At 41.1% G+C, this 18,905-nt stretch overlaps 1 protein-coding gene across 1 annotated transcript in view; it reads right to left on the reverse strand.

Annotated features, from left to right (window-relative positions):
* Positions 1 to 1,275: 1,275 nt before the first annotated feature.
* Positions 1,276 to 18,905, reverse strand: part of LOC145482660 (polyamine-transporting ATPase 13A3-like) — a 177,731-nt gene continuing 160,101 nt past the window's right edge. Inside the window, exons 32-37 of the mRNA XM_081461266.1 lie at positions 16,166 to 16,238; positions 7,820 to 7,970; positions 4,721 to 4,872; positions 3,557 to 3,645; positions 2,588 to 2,671; positions 1,276 to 1,844 (exon numbers count right to left, since the gene is read on the reverse strand). Of these exons, the coding sequence (XP_081317392.1) occupies positions 1,710 to 1,844; positions 2,588 to 2,671; positions 3,557 to 3,645; positions 4,721 to 4,872; positions 7,820 to 7,970; positions 16,166 to 16,238 (684 nt within the window). The 3' untranslated portion in view covers positions 1,276 to 1,709. The remainder of the gene's footprint in view (positions 1,845 to 2,587; positions 2,672 to 3,556; positions 3,646 to 4,720; positions 4,873 to 7,819; positions 7,971 to 16,165; positions 16,239 to 18,905) is intronic.

Genomic DNA, 18,905 nt, shown 5'->3' on the forward strand with positions numbered 1-18,905 from the left:
CTTCAAATGAATTGAAACTCCTGGTGTGAACTAAGGTAGGTCCAATCTATATTTGTGTAAAATATCAATAAAATCCAATGCATTCTGTAAGCAGGAGTGGTGTCTAAATTTGATGCTTATTTTAGTGACATTTTTGGGATTTTGGGCAAAAAACCAGGGGGGGGGGGTGGTCTAACTCCTAAGGGAAAAATCACAAAGCCGGCCCACTTTGTCTTTTAGAGTTGTTGGGTAGTACCGGTACCTTCAATCTGGCAAAGTTTCATCCAAAAAGGAGAGATGGCATGTATCACCCCTGCCTAGTCCTCTGGTAAACTCGGTCTTAATTAACTAAACAAGCATTTAAGTTTACACCTTAATGCCATTACTGCCATAGGGCTAGTACCTTAGCGGCAGGCAGTTCCCATAACCATCCCAATAGTGCACTCTGCACCCAAAACATACTCCACAAATCGACGGCTTTACAGTCAACTGATCGTTGAATGACCTCTTCCATGACTTACATTTGTAAACAAGTAATTCGACTAATTCCGTCCAAATGTAAAGCGATGAAATACATTACCCTCTTGTTTACGAAAGTCTTGAGAAGGCGTCTGTGATTTATATTGTTTCCAAACTCAAGCGGTACTGTCTTTGAATTTGTGGTGAATTTGAAGGAGTGAAGGAGTGAAGGAGTGAAGGAGCGAAGGAGCGAAGGAGCGAAGGAGTGAAGGAGTGAAGAAGTGAAGGAGTGAAGGAGTGAGGGAGTGAAGGAGTGAGGGAGTGAAAGAGTGAGGGAGTGTAGGAGTGAAGGAATGATGCAGTGAAATCGTCCCACCACTACAACTTGCAAAAAATATTTTCCACGTTAAAACCGACAAAAGTTTTAATTACTATTTGAAACTTGAAAATGATCTCGGCCAGATCGAAACCTCCTTGTTTATCTCTAGTCTTTATCCTAAAATTGAAGGGATGCCTCGAAAAAGACCCAAACGACTTCAGATAAATTGCTAGGTTTTCCTTCCCGATTGTCTTGTATTCCCTTGTGAATCACAAGAAGAGTTTGACGTTACATCAACAGTCACTTGGGGCCTATTCTGTGCATCCCTACAAGAGACCATATTCGTATTCTTGGTATTGGACTGGAACTAGCTTGGAATGGAGGTTCCTGCGGGGAATATCATTAAAAGGGATAAATTCTATTTGCATTTGAAGACTCCCCGCATTAGCCTCGGTTGCAAGATAGTCAAGTCCAATATCAAGATTATGAGAATATGACAACAACAACAACAACAACAACAGCAACAATGCTTTATTTACTCTTCACACTTAATACACATTTGGGAAGAAAATTACAATAACTTAGGGAAAAGGTATGTGTTTAAAGTCAAGCCAGGGGGATAAATGAACTTCGCGGTTTTCGAGTTATTCCCCTGCCTTTAACGTGCAAAACAAAATAAGACCAAGGGAATGAAAGAGACAAGTAAATCAAGTGCAAACACAGGGAGACAGACCGAACTATATGAGCAGTGGATATTCGAAGGAATTGAATGTTCAAATTGTTAGTTACTTCATGCTATTTTAGAGTTGTTCAGAGAAGAGATGAATATGGTCGATTGTGAAATCAGTTCACTAGAACATCCTATCTAAATCCTATGACATTTAAAATATCTTGGTTACATCAACCCTGGGACTAATACATTGGATGACAAGATGAAAGCACTCAGTGCTTTCTAGCTTGGTGAAGGAGGCCAGTTGAGATCTTGCTTCAGTTGGTGCTCTAATATTCGAAAGAAATTCTTAGGATGTGACTTGCAGAAGATGTAATTGAGTAGTTTCTTTAGCCATTGAGAAGGGACAATGTAGATCTAGTAAAAAGGAAAGAATACAATAGACAAATTACATCGTTCTTACGCTCTGATCACTCAACTGACCTTTTTTTATTCCTCAAATGAACACCACTAAAATTGAAAATGTATTTTAGTAAAAATGTCTTAATGAGAAGTAAAGTATACATGAAAGAGTCAGGCCATTACCAAGAAGCATTAATAACTACTTATTTACTGCCACAAATAGCTCCAAGGTCTACATTCCAGTCCCCAGTGTCTTGAGGTTGGGCTGAATCTGTACTTAAGTCTCTTGAAACTGGATCATCGGATAATGCAATTCAAGAGTTTTCATTGGCTTAGGCATCATGGTATATGAGCAATAATTATTACATCAATAATATCATGCTCTACACTCACGGTAAGTGCACGGAAAATTGGAGCGTCTTCATTTTCATTTTTATTTTAGTTTTGAGGGTGTTTTTAATACGACAATGATTTCACTCGTGCTTGTTGGATATGAGATGATTTTAGCCAACTTGGCGCTAGGTGCCTTGTTGGCTGTCTTTTATCTCATATCCAGGATGTACTTGTGGAATAATGGTTACATATTTAAGATGAGAACAGCGTAAATGCGCCCAGCCTGATCAGTTCCCATGTTGCCCTCCTCGTATTTTCTATGGCAGGTTGTAACTCATCTTCACAACTAGTCCATGATAAAAATAAATTACTTGTTTGCAAAGCCAGATGTAGTTAGAATAAATGCATCTTAAACTTCTACTCACCTCAATAAATAATGAAATGAGACAATTACAAGCTGCAATACCAACAAGCGTTAGCCTGAAGACTAAGTCAGGCATGGTTGCCAACTGGGGAGAGATCACGTTTGTAAGTCAATACTGATCAAGACTTCTCTTGCACAACACTTGGACAAAAAGGATAGGTTAACCCATTTTTGGGTATAAAAGACAAAATGAGAGATAAGACACTGGATTTAGCTATTCTCCCCTCCCCTATATTTTGGATGTAAAAGATACCAGGAATATCAGATTTTATATTACAGCTGTACATCAGTTTTCTGATATGTGGCTAAAATTACATTAGGTGAGAAAAAATGTACATATATTTTCTTTCTGAATATTATCTGTGTTAACTAGCCATAGCCCCTAGCCATATAACTGTCTTGAGTATGGCCTGTGACCTCAGGCCTGCCATACTCAAGACCTTGTACAGCTGTTTTAAAATGTTTTATACAGTAGAGCTACATGTATCATGCATAAAGAGAAATAAGCGCCAGGTCTTTGGTGGTGAAAGCCACAAAAATGTCCAAAGGATTCCTACTGTGTGATGTAAATGTGAGGACATTCTTTTATGACATGGACCATGGGTAGCCCAAGCATGATATTTACACATTAATGATATTTTGAAAATGTAAGGGTTGGTCTGAAATTTACAACTACGAGTTTTTGTCCATAAATTATGTTGAAATCAGGAAATAAAGTTCACAATAAACTTATGTTTCTACGTAATTTGAGTACGCCAGTAGATACAAGGTTCCAGGTTCTCTAAGGAACTAGCAGCACCATAAAAATCAAAAACAAGTTTAAAATTGCCATCATGAATGCATGAAAAACAAGATGGACCTCAAAAGTGTGGCCACCTATAGCAAGTGTGCGCTCTTCTTGTTTCAATTAGTTTAATTTATTATTTTATTTGAATTAAAATTGAATAAATGACCATTTATTGCCCATTACCTCAAAGAATTTCTGCAATACTTGTCCTGGAAGAACCACTAGAAATCCTGTAAACAGAGTTAGTAGCACAACGACCAGTAGAAAATATACTGAAAAGAAAAGCAAAGTGTTAAATGAAATCACACCATGTATAGTAACTGAGGAGTAAAGACAGGGACAGGGTATGGTTTTTGGCCTCACTGCCCTGAACAGGGTATTCAATTTTACTCACGTCTGTCCTAAACAGGGTCAGAACCTGTCCTTAACAGGGTATGGTATTACGAGTCGAGAGACGTTAACCGGCCATCACAAGGTCATCAATCAACATGAGCTCATTTTCTGGACAAGAATGCTATTGTTGTTGGTAAAATTCTTTTTCCACTTATCAGTATTATAACAAACGCGTATTGACAGAATAGATCGTACCGGTAGGTCCAGTTACTTTGTTTTTCTTTGTCCTACACAAGGTAGGGATTTTAGAGTATTTTTGTCCTAAACGGGGTCAGGATCTCAAACCCTCGGCGGCAACCCATACCCAAACATGGGTCAAGTCCCTGGGATGAAAGGTAAGAGAGTTAATATACCCCAAATCGCAAAAGTTATATTTAGATCACTCTCGGTTTTAGAAATCCCATTAGGTTTTAGAAATAACCAATCCTGTGGTACATGTTACTCACATGGACAGTCTAAGTGGCTTTTCGCTCACTCTCAACCTCCACAAAAACATCCATGCAGTTTGAGTGGTAACATTATTTCCAGAAGAATCAGGTACCATGTCTAACACTAACTTGACAAGGATTACCTTGGGAACATGGCCTACATCGGAGGTAAAGACTCTTACCTTTCAGCCTTTCTTTGTCACTTGCCATTCTATTTCTTTTACAAGAAAAGATTTTTGGCTCTAAAGCATTGAATCAGTAAAGTGAACATTACAGGCTCATATCCTGTTGGAACCCTGTATTGTTTTTAGGATTTTTGTAACTACTGCTTGAACTCCAAGCACCACTGATATAAAAACTTATTTTGTTCAGAATTTGAAATTTATTAGTTTCAATACTTATTTTCTGACCCAGTAAGGACATACAGTGTAACCTGTAGACAAAACATTTTGATGTCACTCCATTTCGAGTAAGATTTGGCGTGAATTTAGTCTGGTTACCATATGTAACACATTCATTTACTTACCACTTTTATAAAATGGTTTTCGATAAGGGGCTCTTCCAGAGAAAACAACTGACAGCTGAATATACTGGAAAGATGACAGTGCAAACACAACAGCATTCTGATGACACTTGACATATGTACTATTCTTATCTGTTATACGCACTGCCTCAAACCTGAAACAAAGTTGTGGTCAAATATTATTTATTGTTTAAATTTGCAACTGTTAAATCATATAGACACAATAAATCAACCAGACAACTTGGTTACATTTAATGAGAGGAAGCCTCAAGTTATTTTGAATGATATGGTATTTAGTGACAGGAAACACAGTGGAATCTCATTAACCTGGTCACCAACGGGCCACAAAAAAAACTGTCCATATTAACTGGGTGGCTGTATTAAAGGGGTTCTTAAAAAAAAAAAGAATGACTGGCTGAGCTTTAGCTCGGGCCAAAGTAAAGTGGCTGTAATAATGAGGTGGCCATAAGGCGGGGTGGCCGTAAGGTGGGTTTCCACTGTTGTTCATTTTGAGTTGGCTTTTTATGAAAATAAATTAAATAACCGATATGATCAGTTTCAGTGCAAATCCAAGTCATTTTTATAAGGAACATTTTTTGAGAATTCATGAGGAAGGCAACTCAGAAATGGCCAGCTGAGAAGCACATTGTTTTTGAGGTGGTCGCATGAAATCAAGATTATGTTGGTCACACTTTATGCTAGAGTTCTATCAGTCATTTTAAGCTGGATCAAATGGTCTATTCTGCAGAGAGGAACAAATAAACATCCTGGATACAACAAAAGAAGGGTTAGAATATGCAGCATTAAAGTCTGATCACCAGTGATCAGTTTCCAAATGCAGAGAGAGAGAGAGAGAGAGAGCTATGTGGAGTCATGAGTGACAACAGGGAAAGGTTATGTGACTTTTGTAGTGTGAACGGATTAGTCGTAACTGAAACAATATTCCCACACAAAGAGCATGACGAGATTCATGAGGATCTGAAATCATGGACCCCTGCCGATGTTCTACGGTTGAACCGTAAAACATCAGCAGGGATTCTAGTTTATTCAACAGTGGGAATGAAATTCCTTGACGCCTCTTTTTAAGAAATCAATTTAATCAGAAACACGAACATGTCAAGTTGATAAAAAGAATACAGGCTCAGAAACTAGGACACAAACAGACATTTTAAAAATTACCTGGCATATTTATCTGCAAGGACAAAACACTGAGATTATTCAGTGGATTCATTAAAAAACCTGCCACTTCAGGTGGTGCATGTATTTGTTAATACAGGACACTTCGCTATAAACAAAACAACTTCTCTCACTGAAAACGGTGTCCTTGGGCATCGCAGGAACTAAATTCGGTGTTCAATTATAGTTTGATTGGTTAGGAAGTGAGCTCTTTTGCAATCACGTCTTTCCATTCAAAACAACTCGAAAAATATGGTATACGAACTGCTAGTAAGAAAATAAGAACAAGAATTTAATGGCGTACTATTCTATACACAAATTTAAACGATTGCCTTTAAATCTGGCTACAACGCTGGATCGACTCATATCACTTCAGGAACGGGACCCAAAAATGGACATTACAAACGTTTCCAAAGCGGTAAATATTGCTCTTAGAGCTCTGTCCCCTTTTACCAGTTATGATCTCTGGTGCGATGTACGGAAATCTTAGTTTTGACAGCCAATAGATTTTCGTTTGGAGTAATGAAGAAATCATAAGTTTGGCTCTACGTTTTCTCAGCTTTGTCTGACATCTACGTGTAATGTTGTCCCCTTTGTTTAAAAGGAATTGAAAATAAGGAAGTCATTAGAGAAATATTTTGACACAAAGCACCCTGGAAATGATATACCAAGAAGAACTGAGTTTTTGCTAGGAAATAAAACAGCTCCAAAAGTTCACCCTTGCCTCCTAAAAAAGAGTGATCACTATTTAGAATGGCCGACAGAAACAGCGGAGTGCATCGACTTTACGCACAATCCTAGTGTTTCTGGTAAGTACTTAAAATTTGCAGCACAATTTAAGGGCTGAGAACTGTAGAAAAATTACATTATCCTAGCAAAGGGACAGCAAACATGGTCAAGTGCGAGGTGAGCAAAAAGCACAACTTGCATGTGATGGTATAAGAGAAAAGAGAAACTATCAGGCCTCGTATCGCTTTTAGAGTCACTTGAACTCGAACGAGACAAGGGTCATCTCTTCAACCGTCAGGTTGTGCTGCCCTGGAAGCTGCAAAAGGAAAACTGCAAGGCAAGCCTTTCTTCAGTCTGAAATAATAATTGGTGAAGGGCACGATGTCAGGATTCTCAGCCTTACTGGCCATGGATTGGATCAGGAGGAGGGCAAAGGCAGATAAGAAAAGAGGGATATGATGGAATTTAATGCCAGTACTGGAGGACCTTGATATCGTAGATGGCATCAACCTACCAAGATTAAAGACTTGCAAGAGAAGAGTGCGAAATTGACAGAGGAAGCAGCCAGAATAGGCCTTAAACTAAATGCAAGAAAATGTAAGACACTGAGGACTGAGTATGCCTAGTAACAGGGAAAGAATTGTGGTGACTGGTGTAGAAGTGGAAGATTTCAAGGAGTTTGTAGACTTATAGGAGCTACTGAAGACAAGGAGGGTAGAGGTAGTAAAGATATTGGGGATAGACCGTAGAAGGCATCCTGTGCATTGCAGAGACTAGAAAGGGTGCCAAAGAAAAATAGTTTTGGAACAGCAGTGTGGTGGATTCACACACCCTTGGTAGACAGGGGAAAGCTGAGAAGAGTCTGATCAGTTAAAATATACACCATCCAAACCTCAAATGAAGAGAGAAGGTGGATGAAGCTGATGAGATTTTGATGCTACTTACTGAAAGGTTACATTTTACAAAACTGTTTCTAAGATGCATTTCAAAATGTTTTGTTTGGCTGACTGACACAGGGTGACAGAGATATTTAAACATACAATCTATGAGTGGTTTATAATCAAACTGGAACAAATTTTAAACCCAAGAGCTTAAGTTTTCAATTTGATTTACTTTGTAATAAAATTCCAAACAAATTGACTTGCATGGACTAAAGCATGTGTAAAATTAATTTCCTTGTCTTACAGGTCCACTTACCATGGCTGAGACTGTACATAATAAAATCCACCGACTTGTACTGTAGTTTGAACAATAATTTGTGAAATCAGTGAGAAAAGAACTACTGGAGACATGAGACTTCCCCCAGGCCTTCGAGCCACTAACAAGGGGTAAGCTTCTGTTTTACCCACTGGAAAAAGAAGAAAGAAACATGTAGTTAAACTGAGTATGGGCTGATCATGCTTCTAATTAATACAGTTCACTATTTCACAGAGAATTCATACTTCGTGGGTCAGTGGAAAAGTGAATTGCAGTATTGCTCTCATTGGTTCCAGCAGCACATTTGTAAAGCTTTGGATTTTACTTTAAAGTTGCATCGTTAGATGCATAACTGCATGTACATAACTGCATATATATTAACACACGTGTATAAGGGGGGTTCTTGATCAAACAAATCTCGGCCTTATAAGATGCCTTGCTTTGCTCGGCGTCTTGGAGCCCAAGTTGTTTGAGTCCAGAACCCCCCTATACAAGTGTGTTAACTGTCTGTGCGATTATTGATCTAGGATTATTTTTCAATTGAACAAGCCGCCTGCCTTGGTATAAAGCAATCATGGCCGCGTCAAGGTTTTCAGCCAATTAAACACGCCAACGGTTTTGGTATAAATGGCTGCCATCTGCACCCACAAGGAACTGACAGCCGATTTTGCCGAAAGGTGTAACGAGGTAAATGAAGCCCTCGAAGAAACGTACACCCGCTTAGAAGAGCTCGAAGATTCTAACAAAATTTTAAGAAGCTTTGCTGCTTTTGAAGCAGGATTTTTGGCTGCGAGGATGGCGATCGCTGTGATGAGGCTAGCTTTCGGCCTTGACAAAACAGAAAGCAATTGAAGCTTGGCGAGTCTTAGCTATAACAGAATGGGCCACGGAAGAAGAGGGCCAGTTGATCAAAGCTAAAAGAAGAAGCCTTGTGATGGCTGAAGTCATGAGTCTTCTGGAAGCTGAACCTGACTCGAAGAGTTAGCCAGGGCCTGACATTCCAGCCCTTCGTGAAGAGCTTACAATTCTGGTTTCCACAGGCAAAGCAAAAGAAGCCATCGGCATGCAGCTGACACAAGAGCAGGTTAAGTGCTTGGAAGATAAAGATGTTGAAAAGTACTACAAAAGGTACGAGACTTATGTGGGTGCCAAGACCACTCAAACCTTTGTTGATAGTTGTCTCTTGTTGTACACCAGGGCAGTTGGGATGTTTGTGCCAATTAAAGAAGTTGAAGCTCTGCAGAATAATCTTAAAAAAGATTATGTCATCACCAAAGAGTTGTCCACCCTTGTCAGAAGTCTTGCATTGAGATGTGGGCGGCTGCTTAAGGTAGCCAACACGGTGCTGATCACAACAAAACATAGAGATTTTGAGCAATCCTCAGCAACTGCTGCTGAGCAATCCAAAGCAACCGCTGCTGAGCAATCCTTAGCAACTGCTGAACAATTAGTCAGCATTGCTAATTAAATATTTTCGTTTACTAAAATAATGGTGGATTCAGAAAACACTCACATGGAGGAGCCTGCTGCGGCCTTGCTGCAGCCTCGGCCAGAGCAGGTGACTTTAAAAATACCAACTACTGCACCTGTGAAAGAAAAAAACCTGAAACGGGTGGCTGTGGGAAAAGCCTTACAAGAGAAAGGAAGAAAGGTGCATGAAGAACAGAAAAAAGCTGCAGAAGCCACTGTAGCTGTGGGCCTCGTTCCTCCTCTCACTGGTGGTTAAAGTGTAGATGCTTCGACTAGATGAAGCAATGAGCGTCCAATGAAGACACAAAAAACGTTATCAGCATGATCTCATTGGCTCAGTATAATCAGCATTGTGGTTTCTGTCATTGAAATTTACTACAAACGTGAAGAGATAAAAAAGGTTTTCACGCCACAGCAACCTGCCCCACCTTGACTAGTCGAGGGAACACCACAAGCCCATACTGTGGATACGCAGCAGCCAAGCCAGCCGATCCAAAGAAGAGAGCTCCACTCAATGGATTGACATTTGAAAAGAAAATGCACAGCTGAATACGATGTCGGACAACAAGCTTGTTAAAATGATCATGGATGCGGCCATTCTTACCAGCTTAGCTGCCGGCATCAGCTGGATCGCGAAAAAGGTGGTGCAAGAGAACTTTATTGCTGACCCCAGCGGCAGCGCCATGAACTATGCAAAATTCACAGTTGTCCTGGCAGGCAGCATCGCTTTACCTTGAAGACAAAAAGATCCTCCCAACCTCGGTTTAAAAAAAGAAACGTTGCTTTAATGATGGCAAGCGTTGTAATGATGATCGGAGGGGCAATTCTTAATGCAGCTGCTTTTACTGGCGGCAACTATCTTGCCAAATATTTGTCTGGCGACAGCGGGAATGCGGTGTTGGATGAAAAAAAGCGGCACAACAAAGCCCTTGAAGCTTATCAGACCGCTATAGCCCAATACACCTGCGACCACACCAAGCTTCTTGATTGGATTCAAACCAACAGAGAAGTCAAAGAACAGGGGAAGCAGAACTTCACGAACACCGATTATGCATTCAAACTCTATAACCAGGCCCACTCAGACAAGCAAATTGCCCCGCCCAAAGGGCCTTGCTGCTGACTTTTATCAGCCCAGTGATCAGCAGAAACAAGGCGAGCTGCTTTTTGTGGACGGCAGCGCTCTTGCTCTCGGCTACACGGCTTTTCCTTTTCTTTAAAAATGCTTGCATTTTCAGTTCGAATAAACGCCTTGCTTCCACATATGGATGTCAAGCTTGCCAAAGTCTACTACAGCCCTCAGGGCTATCGGAAAGGCGTTGCTGCCATCCAAAAATTAGCGGATGCTGCACAAGTCCCTGAAGAAAGCGCTACGCAGTGGCTCATCAAACAAGCACTTTGGCAGATCTATCTCCCTGCGCTGCGCTACATTTCTCGCCCCAAATTCGATGTATTGGTGCCTAATGCGGTCCACCAGGCAGACCTTCTTTTTCTGCCTCACGACAAGCTTCCTTGTGGGCATAAAATTTACAAATGTGCACTGACTGCTGTTGGCCTTCTGGCCAGCGGTTGACTGCATGGGTCAAAAGGCCCTCCGATGTTGCTGCTGCCCTGAACGGCAAGGTCACTAGTTTTATCGGGAAAAAAACAGCTGTCGCAATCAAAGAGAAATCTGTCACCTCCAAACCCTCTACAAAGTATTCCAGACCTGTTGGCTTGAAAGAAGAAAAGCTCTCCCCACTCATCAATGTAAGATATTTGTATCAGCCTAGGGAACTTGAAGGGAAGACTAAAAGGGCCACAGATCCAGTCTGGTCTTTAAAAGTATACCATCTTGAAAGAGCTGTGACTAAACCAAATGAGCTTGTTGTCTCTTATTTGTCTGTAGGGCCTAAGCGCAGCTTTGTTTGCGAAGAGCTGTTGGTTGTGCCGCCAAATACACAGCTTCCGCCCAAAAAAGTCTGTGCCTGATGATGTCTTTGTGCCCATATGCCAGTGTGTGCACACTGTCGTCTGGTATCCACTGCTACGTGTCAAACTCTGACAGTGTGACCTTGTCCACACGCATGCCATAGATCTCGTGGCCCTCGCTTTGCAAGATGTTCATCCCGTGCCAGAACTGCTTTTTCTCAAACAGTGCCTCTTTGTATTGCTCATGCTGGATCTATATTTCTACCACGTTCTTTTTTACTCCCTTGGCTTTCTTGACATTTTTTCTTTTTCTTCTTTGATCAAATACATTTTTGACCGTATAGCCACTGCTTCATCAATCACCCTTCCTGCACACTCATCTTTCATCTTCCCCAGCACTTTTTTGTTTTTGCTGCTGTAGAGCAGGTGCTCTTTGGGATAATTGCTTGTATCATACAGGACGAGGTCTTCTGCTATGTCTCTGTAGACGTCGTCCATCTCGATTTCCATGAGTAGGCTGTAAGTGTCTGTGTAAATCAACTCGCACTTGGGGCCGTACCGGGCTTTAATCTGGTTGTAGAAGAAGTCGTACATCAAAATCCTGCTGTCCTCTAAGATCGTCATGCCGGAGTATATTGGCTTCTCCAAGAGCAGCCGCATTTTGTGCATGTGGATGCCTGTCAGTTTGTTTCCAAATATCTTGTACCTTGCATACGAGGGGCTGGCCACCAGGTGGCGGATATTGTTGGTCTCCCAGCTGCGGACGATCTTCACGTTGATGGGGTTTCTCAGGTTTTCCATCATTTTGCTGAACACCAAGCTGTTCATCAGTTTGTAGAAGTTGGTCTCGAGTTTGCTCTTCGCTTCTTTCCTGAACTCCGTGTTGATCTGGATGTAGGGCTCCATTCATGGCTCCTGGTCGAACTCCATCACTCGGTGGCCCTTTTTCAAACGCATCCTCTGGCTGAGATAAAACTGCAGGTGTTAGTAATGGACGACACAATTGCTTTTGTCCTCCAGCGTGAGTACAAGTTTCTCGCTGTTCACGAAGGCAAGTCAAGACCCAGATCATCCATCATTCTTTTTTGATATTCTGACATCTTCTCCACCCCTATTGCCTTTTTCTGTGGCACAAGAGGATAGCTGTCGTGGGCTTTGTGGAGTTCCTCCGGATACTCCAAGTCCACCTCCAAGACCCACCCTTTCTTTGAGTTTTCTTTCACTTTCATGACTTGCTCTTGCATGGGCATCACTCTCTTCCACTTGAACCCTCCTTTGGGCAGCGGCACTCTCATTGCCAAGCCATACAGGTTGTTCGCGTCCAGGTATGTGATGAATTTAGAAGGCTTGGTGGGGTCGTAGCTGGTGGCCCGTGGGTTGTTGGTCTTTGCATACTGCTTGCGCGCCATCAAGATGCCGCCCCACATGCCTTTTTTGATGAACAGATGCATGTCCATGTCGGTCAAAAGCTCTAGCTCTACAGCGGTCTTTTTCAGCAGTGCATCCCAGCTCAGAACGGGGCTGTGTAACAATGTGCTGGATCTAGCTCGCACCTTCCCATACAGACTTTTTGGAAGTTTTTGAACATGTCTGCCAGCAGCACGACGTCGGTATTCACATATAGATCGTGATAGTTGCCGAGGGTTTTGAATCCGAACTCGGCTCAGACCTTCTTCGCATGGGCGTACTCTTCGTTGGTTATCCCTTTCCCCGCCAGCTTTGAGAAGAACTCTTCTTTGGCCAGGAGCTCTGTCTCAGCGAACTTTTTAAAGCTGTCCATGTATTCGTAAAGATAAATCCCTTTCTTCAGGAGCAGCTTCCTCTTTTCAATGTCTCTGTAAGTTTTTTCTGTTATTTTCATGTCTTCTGGTGCGCTGCCCTTCACCAGCACATCTAAGCTTCTCATCATAAAATTTAAGCTGTCTATGAACTTCAGGTTTCCAAGTGAAAAGGAGATGTATTTTTCTGTGCTGTTTGGGATACAGCTTATTAACCGCGCGGCCATGGGCCGAGCGCGGTTCATGTTCTACCCGTGGTTTATTATTTTTTTTTAATTTTTTTTTTGTCTGCTACCAGACCCAACCTCCCTGTCGGCCAAATTTCGAGTCACGCAACGTGTTATGTTCATTCGCCAAAAGCTGTTGAAACATTAATACACAGACAATTTTACGGATATTGTTTTCTTTATTGTGTGTAAAATATATTTTCTTTTGGTTTTATCGAAGCGTTGGATTCCAAGGGAATAATAAATGCGTCAAGAAAAGGTATTACGTCAGCCATGGAATGCGCTGACGTTGCAGCTTTCACTTTCGCTACGTGACAAATAAGATCGTGTTTACTTTGCAAGTTTATTTCGCCAGAAGCGACAGTCATTAATTTATTTGTAATTTTGCGAGTATTTCTTGCGGTTTTAGGCAAATGAAGTAAATCCTTTGACTGTTTCATTGCAGCGAGTTCATAGATCGGAAAGAAAATTAAATGTTTGGAAGCCAAGCAAAGAACGTGTCAGAACGTGCAAAGATTACGTCATTGATAGGGAAATAACCACCGTACTAAAGATAGCCGTAGATAACGCAATTCTTGAATTATGTGACTCGTGTGACTTCTTTGCTAACCCTTAACTCAAGGGAAAAAAACAATTAAATTTAATCGTGACTTTAAAGAAAGAAAGCGGTTTGTAATAGTGTTCGTATCTTCATGCCCATACATATCCCGAAGAAACTTCCAGATTAGGACTATTACGTCATCGGAGATGTCACAACGGCTACGACTGATGGTGCGATAATAGAGTTTATGTTGATCAAGTGCTGTGATGTCTACAGTAATCAATGAATCATCAAAGATTGCTTTGGAATATGCACTGCGTTGCGACTGTAGTACTAAGAAAACAGTTAAATTTTAAAAGCGCGGTTATAAGATCTAACAGATCTTCTTGTTTCCCCCTGCACCTGTGCCATGGCCTCCATCAGGAGGTGTCTGTTGTACCCTTGCAGGTTGTGGAAGACTACTGGGATCAGTGTCTTTTTGGAGTTCAAGTGTAGCTTGAAGTTGCAGGCTTATGCACCCCCCCCCAATATTTCCCTGTGATGTGGCAGTGGTCTTTCACTGAGTCTTTGTAGTTGTTCAGCAACAGCAGCACTTTGCAACATATGCAGTCTTTGTTCTCTTTTTGGGCCCTTTGGGCTATCTCTCTCTCAGAGGCCCCACAAACCCCTTCCTGGCCTGGTATAGCACCTATTGTGGCTTTGACCGTGGTACTTGCGGGTGTTGTGGTTGTACACATCAAATGAGTCTCAGAACTCTGCCTTTACCAGACTTTCATTGCAGATGTGGATTCGGTCATGCTGTTGTGTCGGTGGCGGTCTTCCAACATCATCACGAGTGGCTTTTTGTTGGCCAGCTTGGCCCTCATCAGCTTTTCATCATTCAGGAGGCTCACCAAGAACTTGTACACTGCGTCTTTCCCACGGCACATGAACGGGCCGTGCGTCTGGCTGTCGCTTTTTGCGATTATGTACGAAAAGCCGCAGGGCTCGTGGACCTCTGTTTTGATTGTTGCCTGACCTTTTTTCACACAGCCGTGGATCTTCTTTAGCAACGATTCAAAGTCGGCATACACCATGAATGGAGCTTTCATCTGCCCATGGTGGTTCTTGAACTTGACTTTGTTTTTGCCCTCTTTGGGCAACTCTGTCGTCGTTGGCCTTTTCAGCTGCCCCATGCATTCGGGTTTGTGCCTTTCCAGCAGCTCCTTTCTTGAGTTCCGTGCAAGCAGCATTCGCAGAAATGTTTGCCCTTGTTGTCCCTATTTTGGATGTACAAGAGAGCATTTAACCTTTTCACATAGCTGTAGTGCCCATATATCAGCATCAAGTTGATCCTCGTAATGCTGCCCTATTTTTCGTTTAGTCTATGCACGATCACGCAGTCTTTTTCCAAGCCAAACACGTTTATGACCAAAAGCGGGTTTTATTTTTTAAGGTTTATTAATCTGTGATACGGGCATCTGAAAGTCTATTTCTGTGAAATTCAACCCGTCTTCTGTGGGATATCTTGACGTTCTTGTCACATTTTGGCCATCTGCCGGTGGAAATAATGCTGCTCGTAAAGCCCATCTCAAGCACTGGTTGTCTCGGTTTTGGACATTGATGACTGCTTTTTTTTGTAGCTTTTGGGGGAGCAGAATGTAGCTGCCCCCTCAGAATGGCTGGTATTGAGCGACATTGATGAATGCTTCCAAAACATCTTCCACAATCCAGCCTGATCCTCTTTGAGACCAGGCTTCTATTTCACCTTTGACTTCATTGATGAATCGGCAAAATACGCTATTCACTGCTGTCACGTTGTTTCTGTGTAAAACCGCAGGGTCTCTTTGTTTGAAATAGTGCTCCATTTCTTGTTTTTCACCATCTCTAGCTTTCGAAAACTTAACATTAAGCGCAAACTGTGTTTTGACGCATTTTAGGGTTTGGATTTCATTTTCTATCACTTCGCTTGACTTCTTGATTTCGTTTTTTGTGGGAATTTCAGAGGGTTGGCTTTGAATTTATAGGCTTCTGGAACTTTCATTTTCCACACACGAAGCCATTCACTAAAGTTTGTTCTTACCAACTCAAAATCAAAAGCCCTCCTGGGTCTGATAGGGGGCCTTAGCCGTGCATTTTCTTCACCTGAAATCAGTCCGTAAAACATCTCTATCATGTCAGATGAAAATCCTGACGCAGCCATGGTTGCTTTATACCAAGGCAGACAGCTTGTTCAATTGGAAAATAATCCTAGATCAATAATCGCACGGACAGTTAACATGCATGAATAAGGGGGGTTCTGGACTCAAAGAACTTGGGCTCCAAGGCGCTGAGCAAAGCGAGGCATCTTATAAGGCTGAGATTTGTTTGATCCAGAACCCCCCTGATACATGTGTGTTCATATTTTGTAATGTCTAGTCCCCAGAGAAACACTGAAACTTACTGACAAGAGCTAGACTTGTAATAATGACCAGATCAATGTACAAGAACTGCCAGTCACTAAGGTTTGAAGAAATCTGTTCAGATGAAAATTGATGTAGTGTTTAGAAATAAAACAATGGTGTATTGTAACACATGAAAACAATAATTATGCTTTACAAAGCACTTATCTAGGTTTGGGTGATTATCTTCTTTTCCTTTACTGGTAAAACATCACCTTAAGAGTCCCTGTCCATAAATATGGAAAATAACTCGGCAAGGGTCGAAAATTTGATTTCGCTCATATTTTTACTGTAGATAGGCTAGGGCATGATAAAAACTACTGGATAGTTTTTTTGGCAAAATATCCTTTTATTTCAAAGAAATATGCAAATTACCAAATTCCGTTAAGATCGCCATTTTATTAAACAAATTTGAGAGCCTTGCATGAAAAACGGTATCATTCTTCCGTCTTTAAAACACTCAAATATTTTTGTGTAATGTTTAATTGTGTACTGGGTTGATTTTAGGGAATGTTGCGGTTTTTGTTGGGTGCAAAAATAATTAAACTTCGAGGACATGTATTTCATTCACTTAAAAGGACTTCGTAAAAATAATTGATTTTCACCATGTGCAAAACCTTCAAATGGATTAAGCTTCTGGTGGTTGAATCGCAGAAGGATGGTCTACAGATTCCTGTAAAAATTTCTTTGGGCAAATGATTGTGAGCGACGCGAGAGCTTTTCAAAGTACGTTAAAAATGCAGATATTTGACCATCTGTCATCAAATTTCAATTTACAGGGTTAGACATATATTTTAGCATGTGCCACAGGTCTTGAGCTATATTAAGTTGAAATAGACACAGAGTTGATAATTTCGAAATGTTCTGACCTTATTTGCTGTAAAAGGCAGGTCCAAACGCCGATTTGACGTGTTCCTGTCACCATTGGTCACACATAAAGCAGAAGTTTGCTTTTGTTTACACAACGTCCGATGTGCATTGCCAACTGTCAACTTATTTAATGGTTGAATACTATGATTCTGACTCTTTCGACAAATATGATTACCACTGCATCTAAGTCAAAAATGGCTAAGTGATTTGTAGATAGTTGCTTGCTTTGCACTACACCAAAATATTATGTTTGATCATCGTTTGATCTATTGCTGCTTGAATCCTTGCTTGCAGTGGTTCCTCAGTTGTTTGTTCGTCACGCAATGCTGTCATCCCATTTTAGGGGGTGGGGGTAGGACAATTTCTATCCTAATAAGTAAGGCTCTGTAAGGCTTGGAACCACAGGGAGCACACAATCATGTTGAGTAGGAAGAGATTAAATTAAGCAATGAAAAGAATGAATAGTTAACCATTGCCTGTGTTGTCATCTTTTACTAGACCACCGCTACCTACATGCCCTGCATAATACTGTAATGCTAAACTCGTACTTAGGTCTTTTCGCGCTGTCCAATTATTTTTGGTTTACATGTAATACAGTGGGCTACCCTCAGGGAAATGGGAGGTGGCCGCTTAATAGGGGTTGGCTGCTTAATAGAGGTTGGTGTACCTTGAATATCTTTTCACCATCGGGTTATAAATTTCTTAGTGAACAAGGACTTAATTCAAGATAATCATTATAGACGTCATCCTCGGAGACCCAGATGTAGTTAGTGGAAGCGGGAAAAGTCTAAATGGGTGAGAAAAAAGTTCGGGCGAAGACCCATTTAGACTTTTTCCCCACTCTCACTAACTGCCCCTGGATCTCCGAGAGTGACATCTATCATGATTGTCTTGAATTGACTCCATGTTAACTAAGAAATTTAGCTAAATTTATAATCCGATAGTGAAAAGATATTTGAGGTACACCAACCTCTATTAAGCAGCCAACCCCTATTAAGCAGCCACCTCCCATTTACCCGAGGGTAGCCCACTGTATTATATGTAAACCAAAAATAATTGCACAGCACGAAAAGACCTAGGTACGAGTCTAGCGTTACAGTATTACCGCAGGGCATGTAGGTAACTGTGGTCTAGTAAAAGATGACAACACGGGCAATGGTTAACTATTCATTCTTTTCATTGCTTAATTTAATCTCTTCCTACTCAACATGATTGTGTGCTCCCTGTGGTTCCAAGCTTTATGGAGCCTTATTTATTAGGATAGAAATTGTCCTACCCCTACCCCCTAAAATGGGATGACAGCATTGCGTGACGAACAAAAAAGGAACTGCTGCAAGCAAGGATTCAAGCAGCAATAGTTCAAACGATGATCAAACGCAATATTTTGGTGTAGTGCAAAGCAAGCAACTACCTACAAATCACATGGCCGTTTTTGACTTAGATACAGTGGTGATCATATTTGTCAAAAGAGAGTCATACATTCATGGTATTTGACCATTAAATAAGTTGACAGTTGGCGATGCACATCTGACGTTGTGTAAACAAAAGCAAACTTCTGCTTTATGTGTGACGAATGGTGACAGAAACAAGTCAAATCCGCTTTTGGATCTGCTTTTTACAGCAAATAAGGTTAGAACATTTCAAAATTATCAACTCTGTGTCTATTTCAACTTAATATAGCTCAAGACATGTGGTGCGTGCTAAAATATATGTCTAACCCTGTAAATTGAAATTTGACGACGGATGGTTAAATATCTGCATTTTTAATGTACTTTGAAAAGCTCTCGCCTCGCTCACAATTGTTTGCCCAAAGAAATTTTTACAGGAATCTGTAGACCATCCTTCTGCGATTCAACCACCAGAAGCTTAACC

This window comes from Orbicella franksi, chromosome 3, assembly GCF_964199315.1.
Source record: "Orbicella franksi chromosome 3, jaOrbFran1.1, whole genome shotgun sequence".
Taxonomy (NCBI): domain Eukaryota; kingdom Metazoa; phylum Cnidaria; class Anthozoa; order Scleractinia; family Merulinidae; genus Orbicella; species Orbicella franksi.